The following is a 20678-nucleotide window of genomic DNA, read 5'->3' as shown; positions in this document are numbered from 1 at the left end:
AGAAGACGATATTCATTCATTCTTCACTCTCTTTTTATAGCAAAGAATAAAACATTAGGCTCAAAATTTTCAAAACGATAGATCTATCTTAATCTCCTAAGCTTACTTATTCTCATCAAGAATATTTTATCACTTAAACAAATTACAACAAAGTGTGGTTTTTTTTGTTTGTTTGTTTTTTTTTTTTTTTTGGTTTGTTTGTTTGTTTGTTTGTTTTCTTGCATGTACAGGTGACATTTGTTAACTCGAAATCTATGATAAAAATAAAATATTGTCAACTCATGATCAAATCCTAGAATAGTTTTCAGTCTTGGTCTGTCCTATCAAGGTTGAGATAACGAGTTTTGACTGAGTGTATATAATTGGGAATACATGTATGAACTGTACTGTATAGGTTAATTCGAGAATGAATAATGAAATACCTTAATATTGAGAGAGAGTATATATAATAATGAGATATATTTGTGTACAAGTTCTTTTAAAATAAATTTGATAAACCATACTTGTTAAATGTTTTTTTCTAATTTTCTTCTAAGACTTTTTACACCCCTCCCAAAATCTATGTTATATTTCGAGTACGGATTTCCTACTTTATCGGAGATACGGGGAAGGGCTTTAGACGAGAGCGATAGCTTAATGCATAATTATTGAGGCAAGGAAATCAGTTATACTTTTATAGATTCATATTTATGCAATTTACGCCTACAAGGTTTTAAATTTCCACGAATTTTCAAGCAGATGTTAAAGATTTTTTGACATGCTATCTTCATATTTAATTTCAAATTCAATACTCACGAAAATTATTTTATTTGATATAAATAAGACAAAGCAAATGCCTTTTTAAAACAAATATTTGTGTTACATTAAATCTGTCAGATTATTCAATGAAAATGTTGAAGCTGATTATTTTCTGTAATGTGTTATGGATTCTACAAACAAATGCTAGATCGATGTCGCGCCGCTCTACTGATCTTGCTGGGCCACTCGAGAAAGAACTTTTCAATCTACATGCCCAGTTTTATAACTCCGCTAGAGCAAAGGGTCATAATTTGAAGGTAATATTCTCTCTCTCTCTCTCTCTCTCTCTCTCTCTCTCTCTCTCTCTCTTGAGGTGTTTAAGAGTCCTTCTATACAAGAACATGCCCAAAGTAGATCTTTTTTTCATGTCACTTAATTACTGATTTACAGTTGTCATGTCTTTACTGTCAATTTTAATATACATTTCATCTCTGAAATCTAACATTGACAATTGTTTTATTATTATTATTTTTAATCGATATATATGTACGTAACTTCCAGATATGAATATAATGTATTGCATTGATCTTCTTTCATGAAAAATCATAGCAAGTCACAAAAAAGATAAACTTCCGTAATGATTTTGTTGTGATTTTGTTTTTCATTTCAAGTACAAAATGCAGATTTAGAAAATAACTGTAAGGTATATTCAAGACTTCATGAATCACTTTTAAGTGTTCTACTATACTGAACATCAGAAACAAAACAATATCAAAATCAGCTCTTTTTTTTTTTTTTTTAAATAATAATAAGACTTGCTCAAGCAATAACTTCCGTAACATTACCTTATATTCATTAGAATATTCAAATTGTTGTAAAAAGTGAACGTTACAATGCCAGATTTGGAGATTATTCAAACATGTCCTTTAGAAAATCATAATATTCTTTTTTGCTTTTTGAAACAATTTTTTTTTATATTTCATACCATGAATTTGTCCATTTAACGTAGAATGACAGTTAGGCGAATATTTTCTATGTATGTGTGAGGGTCCATGCAAAAAAGCACCGGTATGTATTTTTTATTTCGGTGTTGAAATATATTTTAAGTGATCTTTTTAGGAAACACATTTTGAGTGCATTCTAAAGGTCAAAACCGTCTGTACAAATACAGGATGTGCCTCTGAAGCGGCGGAAAGTGGTAAGTTTATTAAACAATGTAGAATACACGAAATAGAAGAAAAAGGAAATTAACCTCATCATTATTTTGAACCCCTGCCCAATAGGTAAATGATCGAAGCAATTGATAATTTTGCATGGTCTGTAAAGTAAAAGATAAATACTTATGGAATGCATTAAATACCAACCCGAAATTATGTCGTACACGTATACACTGGGTTGGGGCAATTGATGCTTTATATGCAGCGAAGCGGTTTATAAAAAGCGTAAACTGCTGCACTCCAAGTTATTACAGACGTATAACTTGGTTGGCTATTTTGATCATTCCTTATCATTCAAATTTAAATCATTAAGTGGAGAAAAGAGGACAATCTGTACCTTTAGAACGCCTTCAAATAGTTCATATTTGAAGCGTTACGTCAAGCGGACAGATACATTTTTCGATTTATATTTTGAGAAGCAGCCTTTTCTTATTTTCTCTTACGTTTTCTATTTGTTGATATCGTTTTGATTTTGTTCCAGCCTTGAAATAAGAAATAAAAACAAAGTTTTGATTATTACTAACCTTGCTAGATGTCAAAGAGTACAGGGCCAATTGTTCTACTTTTCACTATTTAATTGGAACAAAATTTATTCAAAAGAGTTGAAAGTTTCATCAATATACATACAATGTATGCCTATTACAATCTTTTTAGAAAGCTTGTGGTAAACTGGGTGCAACGTTGGCTCAGATAAATAGCGAGGATGAAAACACGTGACTTTCAAAGACATTTAGTGGTAATTATTTGTTTTAGACCGAAAACTTTCGAGAAATAAATTAAAATTTTGGAGACACGGAAAAGTTGACAATAAAACATCTGAGCACTATTTTATATCTTAAAAAGTATCTTAAAGATTTGCAAAATATTTTTTTTCATAAATAAAGCATAAACAATGTAGTTTCCTCCTTATTTCCATAGGATTGGACGCTTAGATCGATGCTGTAGATTTCCCAAAAGAAGGGGAATGGAGATGGTACTCAACCGGAAAATTGGTTAAATACACTGCTTGGGGCGATAAAGAACCGAATAATGCAGGGCGGAGAGAGCATTGCGCACACGTCTCTCTGTTTAAAGGGAAGGCTTCTTGGAATGATGATATATGTACAGACTGGCGACAGGCTCTGTGCATTAAAAAAGCAGCATGACAAATTAAGGAAACAGATGAAAAACGAGGATTTCTATTCTAAAAGATCGACAAATGCATGAATATGCATGCTGTCATGATCGCAACGAATCGGACAAAATCAAGTAAATTTAATCTGATAAATGTTTACAATTTAAATAAACATTGCATTAAATATTAATCACTTAATTATATAACTTTGAATCCAATTGTAAATGTTTTGAACATTGTAATTAAGATTTTACCTGTTTTCCTTTCTTTTTTTCCAGAAAATTCAAAGAATGACAACAACTATTTAAAGGATGGTGTCATGTATCACTGAAAATATATGAAATAAATATATTCACCGTGTTCTCTTTCTGTGTGTTATTTGCTTGTATAGGGATCAAGGACATGTAAATAAATTCAAACATAACGTCTTTAAAAAAAATAAGAAAAAAATCATTTTAGTAAAATAAAAGTACCTTTAACCACATACATGTAATTTTTTTTTTAGATATCTCTGCAAAATATCACAGAAGTGCCCCAAAACATTATAAACATTTTCATAGTTTTGAAATCAACAGTAGAAAAAGTACAAAAGTAGATTCTTAAATGGTAATTTCATAGAATGTTTAAAATTTCTCTGGTATCCTTAGAAATTCATTTAACCAACATAGGAACCCAAAATGCTCGTGGCTTTCACTAGAACATTTGTGCAGCAGAAACCAGAGTCTACGTCTATAAATTATGGAGATACAAAACAGTAATCAAGCTCAAAATACAATTGAAACAATAAAAACCGAGAGCAGAGCAAACAGACCCTTAAAAACCATAAAAAGAGCAGGTGCCATACAGAAGTAAGCAGCTCCGGTCGACAATTTACAACACTACGTGTGCTGCTTGTCATAATCGAGCGAATAAATAATTCTTAGACAACTCAATGCTAAAAAAGACCTAAGTCTGCGTATGAAAAACGTGAGTCAATTTATTTTGAAAAACATGATTTTGTTGTTCATATTAGGTTAACACCTTCCAAAAGACACAAAAAAAGTCACTTGCGAAATAAGTAATATCAAGGATTATCTTAAGTACAAATTATATAAGTAATTATGCAGCACGACTCAACATTTTCCTTGAGTTTCTGATTGACAATATCTATTTGGCTTTTGGAGACCAGATTCTCCAACAATCAATTGGAATTCCCACGGGTACAAATTGCGCTCTACTATTGAGAGACTAATTTTTTTTTATATTTATATGAAGCAGAATTTATGCAAAATCTTATGCGTGAAAAGAGGAAATACTTGCTGTGGCTTTCAACTCGACATTTAGATATATCGACGACGTATTGTCAATTAATAATGGTAATTTCCACTCCTACATCAATAAGATATATCCAGGTGAGCTTAGATAAAAGATACCACAGAGATCGACATTTCTGCTTCATACTTAGATATTTTACTTGAAAAAGACACAAATTAATGGTAATCTAACAGCCAAGCTATATGATAAACGTAATGACTTTAACTTTTTAATCGTCAACTTCCCTTACTTATGCAGAAATATACCTTCATCATCTGCATACGGAGTGTATATATCTTAGTTGATTCGATTCGCAAGAGCAGGCTCTACGTATGAACATTTTCTAACACGAAGTAAATTATTGACAAGCAAGTTGATGAAATAAGAATATCAGCAGTCTCGTTTAAAGTCATCATTTCGTAAGTTCTATGGTCGATACAATGACCTTGTCAGAAAAATACAATTAATCATTGCGTCAAATGCTGACTGACGTCTTTCATACCAATTGTTATTCCATTATTTATACACTAAATTGACGACGGATTTTTTCCGTTATTTCCTGATTATGACAAGGAGCACACGGCGGGTGTGACCGGTTGGCAGGGGATGCTTACTCCTCCATGGCACCTGATCCCACCTCTGATGTTTCGGGGGTCCGTGTTTGCTCTGCTTTTGTTTTGTATTGCTTTATGGACTTTGCGATTGAATACTGTTCGTTATCTTCATATCTTTCATTGTAAAGAAAAATAGAGATCAGTGTGAATCTTCCTGAACAATGGTTCAACTTCCTCTATCTTTTGGCACGTAAATTGTAACTCGTTGGTTAATTACATTAATTTTTATCAGACTTTTTTATATTTAATAATATTTTATGTTTAATAGTTTGAAAAACTATTTATCATTGATCAAATCGTGCAAATTACTGTACGTAAATTATTGTGTGATCTTTTTGCACAATGAAGTTTCATGTTTTGGGTATTCAAAATCTAAATACACTTTACAATATGTTAATGTATCGAGCTTTGTATGACTTAAGTGCTGATCTGTTGGAAGTACAATGTAGTTTTAAAATTATAAGAAAACGCAAAAGACAGTTTTGGTAATTTTGAGATACTGGTCAAATTATGCAATTTTATGGCAAATAACGGTGCATCTTTTGTGTAGTCGTATATCTATTACAGTCCGAGAAGTGAACTAATTTTTTTTTTTACTTTCAACTACATTTAAAATCGAAAAGCAATGATTCAGCAAAATCAGTTACATTTAGATCAATTTATTTTTTCAAAGAATAAATTTATATAAGAAAGAAATAGAAATGTTTTTTGTGATTTGTTTTTGTGATATTCATCACTTCCTCGACAACTGACACTTTTATAACATCATGATATGTGGTTTTAGGATTCCCTGCAAATAATAAGTAATTTTAAACCACAGGATGTACAAGAATACAAAGATAAATTATGAAAAAGGTGCAAGTGAATGAAATATTTTCTCTTTTCTTTGACGTTCTGCATTTAAATCAATAATGTTTCTGATAAGATAAATTATCTCACAATTAAAAAAAAAATTAATAGAAGGCTTCATAGAATGAAATACTTGATCACATCTTTAAAGTACAAAATCCAGCATTGAGACCAGTAAAATTTTTTATTGTGAAAAAGTTTGCATTTTATCGCAAAGTGAATACATTGTGTTTCATCCAATGATTATTGCATTAAACTCATTTCTTTGCGTTTAAACGAAATAAAATGTTTCTTTTTTCTGAACTGATCCTAATGGCTCTCCGTTATACATTATATCTTCTTACATCTTTTCTTAGAAGAAAGTTAGCATGGTCTTATTTATCTTCATCTTGTTTAAAGCTACAAGCTTAATTGGTAAATCTTTTATTCATCTGAAATATTTAGAAAACCTTTTTTAAGAATCAATCATTCTTTTTTAGTTTATGTCCAATAACGCAATGTAGTTTGGAAAGTGATATGATATATTTCAAAATATATTTTTGCATTAGAAAGATACTTCTTGTCTATAAGGTATGATTGATTATGTATATTTATCTTCAAGTCCCGTGCAAGAATTTCTCATTTACAAATATAACACCATGCCAGTGAATGAATCAAATTTACTTGGAACTCATGATTATTATACAATTGGGATTCTTTATCGTGCCAATAGCATTTGGAACCCCTGTTTATCAGCTCTCACCTGGAAAGACCATGTCTTTTTCTTCTGATCCGCACGCTTGAGAAGAAACAGTCACTACCTATGTTAACGTCAACAGTTTCACGTAGAACAGCGGAGAAGAATCAAATGCAGGCACACTGTACATGCTGTACACGTACAAGATATAACACTTTCAGGTATTTTACGTCTTTCCAGAGCTCTATGAACGTTGTATAACTTTATTAAGTAATGGAAATGTTTGAAGCTAAGTCAATACGTTTTTAAATTTTCTATCATGAGAACAGCTTTTTAAAAAGACATTTGCAACATAAAACTGGCCACAAGGATGTTACATTTTTCTGCCGAGGCACACTATATAAACACAACAGCTAACATTCCTAATCAGAAGATTTACATTCAACAAATTTGTAAAATACCAAATTAACGTATATTTGTTTAAAAAGCGGAGTGAAAAAAACTTTTTTTTTCTTTTCTGAGCATTAAAGAAAATAGTGCAATTGATTTTGTTTTTGAAATTTAAATATCATGTAGAATTAGCTAAGTCTTGCATTGAAAATGTACAATTGTTTGAACACTAGTGTATGTATTGGTGAGAAAGTTTAGGTCCATCTATATATCAATGTTTATGTGAATATGTTTGCTGAAAAGCACTGAAATTATCCCTGCTGATATCGTATATAATCTAAAATTATCCATAATTTGTCTTTATTACATCTGTTGATCACTATTGAATAATTATTTTCCTTGTGAAATATAAAATCTGCAATGAATGACATTTGATTGATTGATTGGTTATATACTGTTTAATATCCCTCTCCAGAATATTTTACTAATATGGAGACGTCACCATTGCCGGTGAAGGGCTTCAAATTTAGGCCTATGCTTGGCACTTGATCAGGGAGGGATCCTTATCGTGCCACACCTGCTGTGACACGGGGCCTCGGTTTATACGGTCTCATCCGAAGTACGGCCCCATTTAGTAGCCTTTTACAACAAGCAAGGGGGTACTAAGGACCAATTCTTACCCGGATCCTCATGGTGCGAATTACATTTGATACAGACCCTACCATGGCTATGATAAAAATAATTATTTTTTTGGAATGTTATTTTAAAAATCATGTTTTGAAGCATTTTTGCTTGCTTTATTCTCCAATTTAAAAAGTAAATAAAGATCAATAAATAAGTACAGATATAATAAGTTGGTACTAAAAAATATATTTTTGGTATTTTTAAGTTCTTTGGTTACGTAAATAATGTTACGAAGCTTTTTAAAATAAATTCAACATTGCTGATGACATAATGTTGTACAATGTAAAAGACCTTTCAATAAATAATTTCCGCAATATGATAACGGCGTCAAGGATGTTCAATTTTCCAATGAGGCAAACTATTTTAATCATATAAGCTTAATCCTCACGCTCAAAGGTTGATCTTTAAAACAAATTTAAAATAAAAACTTCACGCACATTTATGTTTTTGAAAATGGCAATGTCGAAGTATTTTGAATGTAAGTACATATTTTTTATTCCCGCCACTTGACAAATATTGCACCTGCCTCTGATTTTTACAATTTTCAATTTTACATAAAATGGAATCACTTCGGATGAAACTGAGTACCGAGCTGTCAAACCTTTCTACAAAAGCAATTTTATTGAATTAATTCTTAAATGAAGAAGTTTGGGCAAGTTCTCATGACTATGTATACTTTATCACAGCACAGTGATTTGATGAATGTTTATTTACTTCATAAATAATTTCTGCTATTACATCTCTCAATAGTTTCTTAAAGATTAGAATTTGTTTAAATATTAAAAGCATATTTTCTTTTCTTTAGAATTACAGCTTTCTTTTTAACAATACAATCTCAAAATGCTAAATACAAACAAAACAGCTATTATTTTCTTAATGAGCACGAAAAATAAAGTGATGGAATTTGTTTCTGAGAAATCGTATTATCTTTTTTCCGTATTGGTTGCTTTAATGACACTGCTTTATATAACTGTTATCTGTTTTCATTATTGGTGATTTACTGACACTGCTTTATGACTGTTATCTTTTTTCCACTATTGGTTACTTTGATGACACTGCTTTATGACTGATATCTTTTTTCAGTATTGGTAGCTTTAATGACACTGCTAAATGAGAGTTCGACATACAACCTTGACAGGTAGGTAAACACAAAATTTAATTTAAAAAACAAATCATTTATATTACTTGTATCAAAATGAAAATACCTCTGATAACTTATGATATAGATGCAATGAAGTTCAAATTTTTACTTCAAAAATGTTTTTAAAACAAATGTATTTTAGCCATTAAATCTATTTCATTTAAATAAAAAATGATAATTCTGAGAGTATTGCATACGCAATTCATGGCCCCAACAGGATCCACTCTTGTCGCTTGGATGTCATTTAATAATATCGATATCCCGTATATGAAAAAGTACCTCCAAAAGGTGGACATTTTGGAAATTGCTTGTTTATCAATGAAAAGTCATGGTATTAGGTAGAACAGCCTTACAACTTGTACAAAGATCGGCGCGTTAAAATGTCAATAGACAAAAATGCATGCTTTGATCAGAACATCTCATTAATTAGAGAGGCCCCTATTTCACATTTATTGAATAGTGTGCATTTTTCTCACGAGTCCCAGTAACATGACTACCTAAGTTATGTTATTCATTCCGTTTTACAGAACGTCATAATAATGTGAATTTGAACACTTCTGAGTTCTCTGTTTAGCCTACCATATTTATCACGTAAAAATAATGTATTTATGCTAAAAAGGATTCATGGTTGTGTTTGTATAAGTTACTGTAACTTTTCTTATGATAGATTAAATCCTTGCAATGTGATGTTTTTAATAACAAGAAATTATATAAGGTAATTTTGCTTTCTGCATGCGCCAGCTGACCAAACGACATTCATAAATATTAATTTTAAACATGGGGCGCATTCCTCTCGGAGGAAAAAACATGTTCCGAAATATGCGTAAGATACCAATGTTTGAGTTTATACTCGATTTTTTTCCGAGAGGAATGCGCCCTCTTGAAATTTTTAAAATGAATCTATAATATCGGTGAAAAATTCCGGAAAACTCAAAACCTTTATAGGTTAAAGCTGTTACGATGCAAAAGCCAACATCCGGTTTGACTAAAACTACCCATCCCTGCATTGACGAAGTCAACTAGATAGGAAAACCTCAAATAGTTTTAATGAAAACGATTATTAATATTTTAAAGAAAATCATAGGCCATATATGCTACCTTCTGACTTTTGTTCTTTTTCTCGTAACTGTAAGGTAAAGATCTAGTAAATGAAAGATGCCTACAGATTTATCAAATTTGAGATATAGATTCCTTTAATAATATTTAACAATGAAAACTGGGACAAATAAGGTGTTTCGCAGCATAATTTGTAGGTAAACAAGATGAAAAACCATACTCTAATCTGTCATTTTCAATGAAACATATAGAAAACCCGTCATAATTTTTTTTTTTCACATTCGACAAAGGAAATGTAACCAGATTGCCAACATTCTTTCAGAAAACGGTAATTTGCATGTTAATGGCCAAGCTCTTTTTTGAAATAATATCAAATTTAATATAAGTATCGGGATTACTTTTGATATGATTTCAAACTGAATGCTATGAAAATATCCTATTTTCTACATAATTCTACTAAAGCCGTTAAGTACGGGAAAAAGAAAGTTGAAAATGATTATGATGTCATAATGGCTCTCTAGGTCCTTTCTTGTTTGAGAAAGTGTATAGATATCAATAAATTGTATATTATACCATTATTATCAGTCACAAGCCCGGTCAATTTATTTGTTGCTGTGTGTGCCCATTGAGAATTGAAACCTTATTTTTCCAGTGCCAAGATGAAAGAATTTTTTGTTGATAACAAATGGAAAAGTCATGAATAAAAATTCTAAAAATTCGTTTTTTACTTTGTTTTCATGGGCGCTATTATGTTTTAAGTTGTTTTTGCATATTAAATAAATGATGATTTTATAAAAAAAAGTTGCTTACATGAATTGCTCCTCATGATGGGGTGGCATATGACATGAAACCAAAACCTATTGATTTCGCGGATATGAATGACATTGCATATAATAACGTACTTAACATTGCATAAAAATGTTTCTTTGTTAAAGGGGTCTTTAGTAAAGATTGTTCTGAAAACATTTATTTTTACAGTTGCAAATGACACAACAATTTTTTGGCACTTCACATATATTTCGATAGAACAGAACATCGGCATTATAACATGGCATGACAAAGATCCATGACATCAGCATCTTGCAAGTGCTTGTTTGTGTCACTATTCAGACATTTTAAATTAGATATTTATGATACTTGTGGCACTTGTTATTGATTCAATTATTCTATGATGATACCACTCTGTCTTATATCCACAATTTTATTAACTTCGTTTGATCACACTGAAAATTAAATAAAGATATATACCATCATTAACATAAAACGTTCGTTTTAGGTCTATTGTACCATGAATGGTACGTGTTTTTTTAATTGATTTTTCCCCGTGCATTTCTTTTTTGTCAAAATTCTTTAGAAAACTAAGGTTGGACTTTTTCAAGAAGCACTTATTTCTACAGTTGACGGTTTACTAGGACATTAAAAGTTGTATCATCTACGGAGGTACAGAATTGAAAATACATAAGAAAACCTTTGTAGTGATCATAGGTATGATGTTAGGGGCACTAACATGTAAAGACCGGGATTTGAGGGTAGGGTGGTTGACGTTTTCTTCAAGGACAACTTCTATATGCACTGAAATATCCCCTTATTTTTGTTTAATTAGATGTTGAACTAGATATCTATATCTTTAATGCTACTATACATAACCGTAATGTAAAAGTAAGCGTCAACTGTAAAAGTCAGCGCTCGTCGTAAAAGTCCATTACTGGAGTTTTATGTAGAGACTTACTATTACATTCGAAAGCTGACTTTTACATTTTAGTAAGTGGAGTTTGTATGTATTTAAATTGTAAAAGTCAGTCGTCAACTGTAAAAGTAAGTTTTATATATATATATATATATATATATATATATATATATATATATATATATATATATATATATATATATATATATATATATTATAGTGTTATGTGCTGCTTTTGTTTTGTAGTGTACTCGCTCGGCTAGTGAGAGTCCAAATCTGAACAACTTGTAGTCAGCCTCTGTATGCTGGCCTTAAAGGAAGACATGATATATAAAAAGTTTAGAAATTTTATTAACAAGAAACCAAAACTCACGTAATAAAAATCAAAGTAATAATTTAACAAAACATTCTAAAAATCAAAATCTTAATAAGTAACTTTTTTTTTACAGATTTCTGTTTCATAATATATGTCCAAATGATTGAATGTGTTTATGGTTACCGTCCTTGATCTATATGTTACGATTTATAAACAAAAGGAAAACATATCATGTTAACTTTCTTAACTATTGATCCAATTACTCTTTAGCCTAGCTTTTCACTTTAAAAACAACGAACACATGTGTGTTGTACAAAATAATAATAAAAATACAAATACATGTATTCAGTAATATTACAATTTATTTCACTTCAAAATAAATCAGATTATTATAGCAATGACAACATTAGTTCACTTGCACCCGATAAAACTGCGAGAAAAATTATTCCTGTACCTGGGCATTGTGACGTCATAATTTTGGACTTTCATTACGTCACGCTATACTACAACGGTTGTAAACCTTTTCATATTATCAGCTGTGCGTAAGGGCAGTTTTCAGAATTTATTGAGTTGCACAGTTTACTTGATAGGCATCCAGTCAACGATCAAGAGAACAAATTGGTCCTAAATAATGGTCAGTTGTCTGTCAAACCAGTTAGTCAAATTAAGATTCTAGACATTCAAACATGGCTAGACGCATTTTTTATTTTCATGAGTATTTACTTGGGTGCTCATTCAGAACAAGCGCAACAGTTGCTTAAATATATGGCAAATGTAAAAGCCGCTGCTAGCCGGTCAACAGGTTTTGGTTGGAGGGAATATGACATGCAATTTCGTCTTAAGAAAGCAAGAAATGCTTGTATTCCCTGGAACAAAATCGACCAAGAATTGTGGCTTTTATATGTAAATTCTTCAAGTGTTCCTAGACAAAATACACTTCAACAAAAAGCGTGTTTCGATTTCAATAACAAAGGTTTTTGTGTCCGTCCTTATTGTCAATATAGTCACAGTTGTTTGAAATGTACTGGTAAGCACCCTGCAACAAAGTGTCAAGAAACAAATCAAAATTCAAACAAACCCCTAGTGTCTAACAATGAAAAGAACTCTCATCTTTTTCGTCGCTTCTGGAAAAAACCACAGTCATCAAATTATCAGAAAACCAGGAACAACACCTATTAATGTGAACAATATGGTTTTGTTCCTGGATATGTATCCAAAAACTTTAGATGCAATTGAATTAAAAGAAGGTTTTAATAGTGGTTTTAAAATCAAATATTCAGGTCACCGTTTTTCATCGACATGTACTAATTTAGTTTCAACTTCGCAACACCCGAACGAAGTTAAGCAGAAAATAGACAAAGAAATTGCATTAGGTCGTGTTGCAGGTCCATTTGATCAAGTACCCTTGCAAAATTTTAGAATGTCACCTATAGGTATAGTTCCTAAAAAGGACGGGGGTTGGCGATTAATACATCATCTATCATTTCCCGAAGGAAATAGTGTTAATGATTTTATTGATCCCGACTATTGTACGGTTCACTACACACCTTTTGATGAAGTCTTAGAAATGATTGCAGCACTAGGTAAAAACTCATTTCTTGCAAAAATGGATGTCAAATCCGCATTTCGGTTATTACCAGTACATCCTTCGGATCATGAATTATTTGGTTTTAAATTCAATAACAAGTTTTATTACGATATGTGTTTACCTATGGGATGTTCGGCAAGTTGTGCCCTTTGGGAAAAATTTGCTCATTTTTTACAGTGGGTAACTGTCACAAAAACGGGAATAGAAACTTTAAACCATTACCTCGACGATTTTATTTTTGCTGCAGAAGATTTCAAAGTATGTAAATTATTAATGTCAAACTTTCAGAATACTTGTCGTGAATTCGGAATTCCGCTGGCAGATGAAAAAACTGTTGGTCCCACGCATTCATTGGTTTTTCTAGGTATAGAAATTGACACAGGAAAAATGGTTATAGGTATACCAAAAGAAAAAACAATTGAACTTAAGAAAACGATCGAGACAATTTTGGGAAAAACTAAAATAAGATTAAAAGAGCTACAGTCCTTAGTAGGGTCTCTTAATTTCTGCGCTAAGGCCATTCCTGCAGCTCGTGCCTTTAATCGTCGTTTTTGTGATGCCATGTGTGGGATTAAACATCCGTCTCATTTTATAAGGGTGAATGCAGGTATGAAGAGCGACCTACAAGTGTGGTTAAGTTTCATTGAACAGTTCAACGGCACTTTCAATTTTTTAGAGATTAATTGGCTTTCAAATTTCGAGCTACACTTATATACGGACAGCGCAGGAAATTCCCAACTTGGCTGCGGCGTTTATCTACAAGGTCACTGGGCGTATTTTCCGTGGCCCACCAAGTGGCAGGATTCAGACATGATGTCGGATATAACTTTCTTGGAATTAGTTCCAATAGTTTTGGCAGTTGCGTTATTCAAAAATCATTTCCAAAATAAAAAAATAATGTTTCATACAGACAACATCGCTTTAGTATCTATTCTAAATAGGAAGACATCTAAATCTAAAAGAGTAATGGAATTAGTGCGTCCTCTTGTTCTCCATTCAATGGTTAACAATATGTATTTTAAAGCTAAAGATATTTGTGGTTGCAATAATTCTATCGCTGATTCTATTTCCCGAAAACAGTGGGAAAGATTCCGGGCTCTCGCACCAGAAGCGGACAAAGATCCTGTACCCATCCCAGAAGATTTCACGAAGATGATATTAGAGCTGAAATAGAGTATTTAACGCTCAAGTCAGTTGCCCCTAACACGAAACTACAGTACTCAAATAGTTTAAAGATATTTTCTACTTTCAGGAATGAATATGGTTTAGAAGATATTTGGGGTCCTCCCCTATCTCACTTGTGTATTTTCATTGCTCACATGTCCCTTCGAGATTTAGCGTACAGCACAATATCATCTTATTTATCGGGTATAAGTTTTAAATGCAAGTTGACAGGTTCCACTGATTATACTCAATGCTTTCTAGTTAGAAAATTATTAGAGGGTATAAAACGTTCCCGTAAGTCAGTTGATCGTAGGTTACCAATTACGGAAAAAATTTTGGAAAAGCTTATACCAAGCTCAAGTCTAGTATGCTCCTCCAATTTTGAAACATATCTATTTTCCTCTGCATTCTCATTAGCGTATCATGCCTTTTTGAGAGTCGGGGAATTTACATGCAATAAAACAAATGACAATCATCATGTTATCAGCATCAAGGATATACAAATTTTCTTCGATCAATCAATAAAAAAGAAAATATTATTGTTAACAGTCCCTTATTCAAAGACTGATCAAACAGGAAATGGTTCAAAAATTCAATTGAACGAGTCACCTATGCCAGTTATATGCCCCCTATTTCATTTACAAAGATATTTGTCCATCAGACCAAAAACTAATGGCCCCCTTTTTGTTCACATAGACGGCAGTCCGCTTACTCGTTATCAATTTACTTCAGTCCTTAATAAAGCTATAAATCTTTTAGGCCTTTCAAATTCACATTACACTTCCCACTCCTTCCGTATTGGGGCTGCCTCGGACAGTTTTGCAAAAGGCCATTCTGAATCCGAGATCATGAAAAAAGGTAGATGGTATTCAAATGCTTATAAAACTTATATTAGAAATCAGTGAAATATATTTTATCACAATAGGGCAAGAAAAAAGTGTTTGGATAGTCGGCTCATCCATTATCAAGTGGGCTTTCCAACGAGCGAGCCTTTCACCCGAAAAATCTCATTTGGGTCTTAGACGTCTTAATTATCACATCCTTTGGCAGGGCAAGGGTGGCCTAACTTGGAAAAAACTGTTTCCCCGCATTCAGCTACTACTAAGGTATGAACCATCACCTGATGTTTTAATTGTTCACTGTGGTGGTAATGATATAGGTAATGTGCCTTTACTTGATCTACGCTTAATGATGAAAGAAACATTTCAAATGATTCAGTCTAAACTTCCAAATACTATCATGGGGTGGTCTCATATTCTTCCCAGATCTTCATGGCGCTACAGTAAGAATGTTAAATCTCAAAATCTCGCAGTCAAAAGAATTAACAGTTTTATGAGCAAATTGTTTGTTGTTAATAATGGTTTTTATATCAGTTATCCCGAGATATCTTGGGATGCTAACGGATTGTTTGTTAAAGATGGTGTTCATCTTTCCGACCTTGGCAATGACATTTTTCTATATAATTTACAAAGTAAATTGCAACAAGTCTGCTCTTCCAATGGCGAACGTAGGTGCCGGTCAATTTAAGCGTCGCTCATCCTCCAAAAATTTTTTTTTTTTGGCGGTGGTTGTTCTCCCTTTGCTTGAACAACCATGTGGCGATATTTCGCGACGCTTTTGGCTTTCATAGATTTGATAGCATTATTATACTGAGTATCTGTTCCCAGTACGAGTATAATTTTGTCTATCTTTTTCAATCATAAAGCCAATAATGTATAATGTCATAATGTATAATGTATGATGAAATGCATAATGTATGCATAATGAATAATGTTTAATGATGAAATACATAATGTATGCATAATGAATAATGTATATTCATTAATAATGGATGCCACAATGTTTGAATAATGCATAATGTTATCTTGGAGGGCTCCACATTGGGACAGTGGTTAAAACTATAAGCCCTCAAATTGTTTATGTGGCATAATATTTAATGTAATGCATATAATGTAATGTTTAATGTAATGTATAATGATTTTAGGGCTTGCCAATTTATCATCCGGCAGCCCTAAGGCCGTGGCCGCGTTCGCCAACAACAAAATAAATCCTATTTAACTTTACATTTGCCTTCATTGTCTATAATAATACAATTTATTTCACTTCAAAATAAATCAGATTATTATAGCAATGACAACATTAGTTCACTTGCACCCGATAAAACTGCGAGAAAAATTATTCCTGTACCTGGGCATTGTGACGTCATAATTTTGGACTTTCATTACGTCACGCTATACTACAACGGTTGTAAACCTTTTCATATTATCAGCTGTGCGTAAGGGCAGTTTTCAGAATTCCCACCCACCCACTCCATATATTCGAAATCATTTTTTTTAGCATCGGTATTCTGAAGTACGCAATCATTTGTATGTTATTATTTCTTTAACCAGAAGTTAACCTTTTCTGCCGTAGTTTATTTGTATTTTGCAGTTTTAAATTCTTCCAATATACATGTACATCAAATGCTGCTGAATTGACTGTGTGATTGGTATTTGCCTGTTATCTTCCTGTTTCATTGAAGAAGAGAAATCTAATCGGAAAAAAAAGCTTTCCATCGTCACGGCCGGAAAAAGCAAAAGAACAGTGCTGTTTTATTTTTAAAAAATATGTATTATATATTTCATAGATTTGATAGCATTATTATACTGAGTATCTGTTCCCAGTACGAGTATAATTTTGTCTATCTTTTTCAATCATAAAGCCAATAATGTATAATGTCATAATGTATAATGATGAAATGCATAATGTATGCATAATGAATAATGTTTAATGATGAAATACATAATGTATGCATAATGAATAATGTATATTCATTAATAATGGATGCCACAATGTTTGAATAATGCATAATGTTATCTTGGAGGGCTCCACATTGGGACAGTGGTTAAAACTATAAGCCCTCAAATTGTTTATGTGGCATAATATTTAATGTAATGCATATAATGTAATGTTTAATGTAATGTATAATGATTTTAGGGCTTGCCAATTTATCATCCGGCAGCCCTAAGGCCGTGGCCGCGTTCGCCAACAACAAAATAAATCCTATTTAACTTTACATTTGCCTTCATTGTCTATAATAATAAATTCTGAAGGTAGAAATGAAAATAACACAAAAAACCATATTATATCCATTTAAAAGTTTTAATTTATCATTATTTTTTAAATGCCAATTATATTTCACATTTCAGTGAAGTTTGTCTTAATACGCCCTTCATGTTTTCAAGTAGTAGAAGCGCCTGTAAATTTACATTAGAGGATGCGAGAAAGCATCTTGAATCAGGTAATTTTGATATACGAATTCATACTTTGCTCTGGTTAATGAAAAAATGAATTTGTCACATTATTTTTTAATTATATTTCTTTTTATCGAGTTTCATTTTGACAAAATAAGAATTTAATAATACATTTTTTTTGTCTTATATTAAGAATTAATTTCCAATATCTGTATAAAAAGTTTTTTTTTGAATAACTTTAAAATCAGCTGATAGAATTAATGTAATTGGTTGTTTACCAACAACAATGTTTATCGTCTTTCTCTCCTTATTTTATTTTATAGATCATGAGAACTTTTGTGCTCACACATGTCGAGTGAAAATGTATAACCTTCACAAGGGAGTTGAGTATCGACTGTCATTTATACGTCTTAATTACAGTGGATTAAACGTAGATGTTAATATGTATACTGTTACCAGTCAATGCAACTGGACTTCATGGCCAAGACCAAGCACAGATTTGGAAATTATATGCAAATTGGATCTAGATAGTTGTAAGGTTTTATTATATTTCTTATTGCTTTGAAGCAAGTCGAGTGTACTTTTCAAATATTTAAAGCTACCATAGAAATACTTTTTTCCACGGCGTCATAATTCCGCGGAATCTCAATTTCTGTTTAATCCGCGGATAGAAAATTACGCAGATTTCCTAGACTGTCTGTATATGCCTTACATTTATATTAAGTACGCTTGGAAAAATTTCCGCTGAAAATGTGTGACCGCGAACATAGCGTAAATTAATACCACGCGGAAAAAGTACTTCTTCAGTATAAATAAATATCTTTTATAATTACACATCCTTAAGGTGCATTTTGTGGCCTCAAAAGACTTCAACTATGTGTGTTACATATCAAATACTTATGCAATTATGTAATAATTTATTGAAAATGTTGTAGTAGGTGCTAACTGACTCAGCTATGTTAAGGAAGGTCAGAGTTCACATTCCTTGCACATCGTATCGGAAGTTTAATTGTGACGTCATTGAAATTTAACAAGCTACAAAAATTAATTACGACATGATCATGCGTAAATAACAACTTGAATTTATCTATTTTATCGATTATAAATAAAAAATTGTAAAATTGCAATACTTGATAGCGATACAGTCGAGTAATAGAAGAAAGCCTTTTGTCAAATATGACGTCATCAGCCTTGATATGACGCAGCACAAGTGATTCAGAGGAGTAAATTCACTGGTTTAATAATTACAAGAATGCTTAAATAAATATGATACCATTGCTAATTTTTAGACCTAATCATTAAAACTAAAAGAAAATAATTTATTAAATACAATGTGTATAGAATATGAATTTATCTAGTAACATTGAAGCTGCACAGGGATAAGGAATATAGAGAATATCGCTAAAACGATGAGCGTATTCGTGATATACATCAAAAGTGCAAGGGCATAGACTATTTTGTTTGAGCTGAAATTTGGAATATTTATTGCTCATATAGTGTATATTTTGAAAAGTGCTGGGAGCTGATCCTGGTCTGCATAACATTAATTTTATTTATAATAGAATTTACCGTTCACGGTAGCTCAGTCGGTAGAGCGCTCGCTCCGTGATCGGGAGGTCGTGTGTTCGTATCTCGGCCGCGACTGACCTAGTCGTTAAAATTGGTAGCAACTGTTCCTTCGTCATGCGCTCGGCACTTTGAAGTGAAAGTTGCGGGTCCTTCGGATGAGACCTTAAAAACCGAGGCCCCGTGTCCGCGGCAGGCGTTGGCACGATAAAGATCCCTCACTGCTCAATGGCCCTGAGTGCCGAGTAAAGGTCAAAATTTGAAGCCCTTCACCGGCATACGGTGACGTCTCCATATGAGTGAAATATTCTCGAGAGGGATGTTAAACAATATACAATCAATCAATATAACAGAATTTAAGCGAAGTGGAAATTTTTAGCTATTATAAGCATTTTCGGCAAAATTTTTAGTACTTTACAAACAGCACTGACTAGCTCCCAGCACTTTTTGGGTAGAGGATATAAACCTCTTTTAATGTGTATCAATTATTTTCTTGAAAAACAAGAGTATGCTCTTGCACTATCCACATTTCCTACATTCAGCTTAACAATTCTATTTTTATACAAGTCACGTGACAAACAGCTGATACGTGCGATATAACTGGTAATAACTACGGCCCAGTCCTATCCATTATTGATAGCTATATTACCTTTTCTACAAGTATTCAGTTGCTTTGTTAAAACTTTTTAGAAGAAGTAATACATATTAAAACGGTGGAAAGGTAACATTTTCCATATTAGTCCTTAACATAGCTGAGGAATTACAACTTTCAAATTGAATATTAAATGTTGATATGAGATCGCAAATCTACTGACCTTTTGAAAGCCAAAAATGTTTGAAAAACCATTTAATTGCAATATATGGAGATAACGAATAGTATTTAACGAGGCGGTCTAATTCGAGTGCCCATGACTTTGCGCAGCGTTTTATTTTCATGCAGTCATAAGTGCGACGGTACACCATTCTATAATATAGTGATTTTGATTTAAAATGAACATTAACGTAACGCCTACCGGTCTGAAAATGTAATTTTAAGCTAATTATTAGGTAAAAAGGCTGAATTGGCACTAAGGACGTCGCTGATTCCCGATTCTATAAGCAATGCACGACGCTGAAGAATGAAACATAACTCTCTTATAAGTTCGAAGATATCCATTGATATTATACTAAAAACTGATGACAGAACATCAAAAGAAACATACTACCAATCTAAATACTGCTATTTTTTAACCCAAAAAATTATTTGCGCCGATAATTCGTCTGCATCGATATGTATTTATACCGAAAATGGCGATTTCAGGGGTATTATTCATAGAAAAATTTAACTCTGTATTTAAAACCTACATGAAACT

At 32.2% G+C, this 20678-nt stretch overlaps 1 protein-coding gene across 1 annotated transcript; it reads left to right on the top strand.

Annotated features, from left to right (window-relative positions):
- The first annotated feature begins 15340 nt into the window (after positions 1 to 15340).
- LOC134261239 (uncharacterized) lies at positions 15341 to 16257 on the top strand. The gene has a single exon (XM_062743690.1). The coding sequence runs from the start codon at positions 15401 to 15403 to the stop codon at positions 16052 to 16054; it is 654 nt and encodes a 217-aa protein (XP_062599674.1). The 5' UTR covers positions 15341 to 15400; the 3' UTR covers positions 16055 to 16257.
- The last annotated feature ends 4421 nt before the right edge of the window (positions 16258 to 20678 follow it).

Source organism: Saccostrea cucullata, unplaced genomic scaffold (genome assembly GCF_032062105.1).
Source record: "Saccostrea cucullata isolate Sc308-1 unplaced genomic scaffold, CSIRO_AGI_Scuc_v1 ctg947, whole genome shotgun sequence".
NCBI classification, from domain to species: Eukaryota; Metazoa; Mollusca; class Bivalvia; order Ostreida; family Ostreidae; genus Saccostrea; species Saccostrea cuccullata.
Note: the sequence above shows the minus strand (reverse complement) of the source record. Positions and strands in the feature narration are given on the sequence as shown.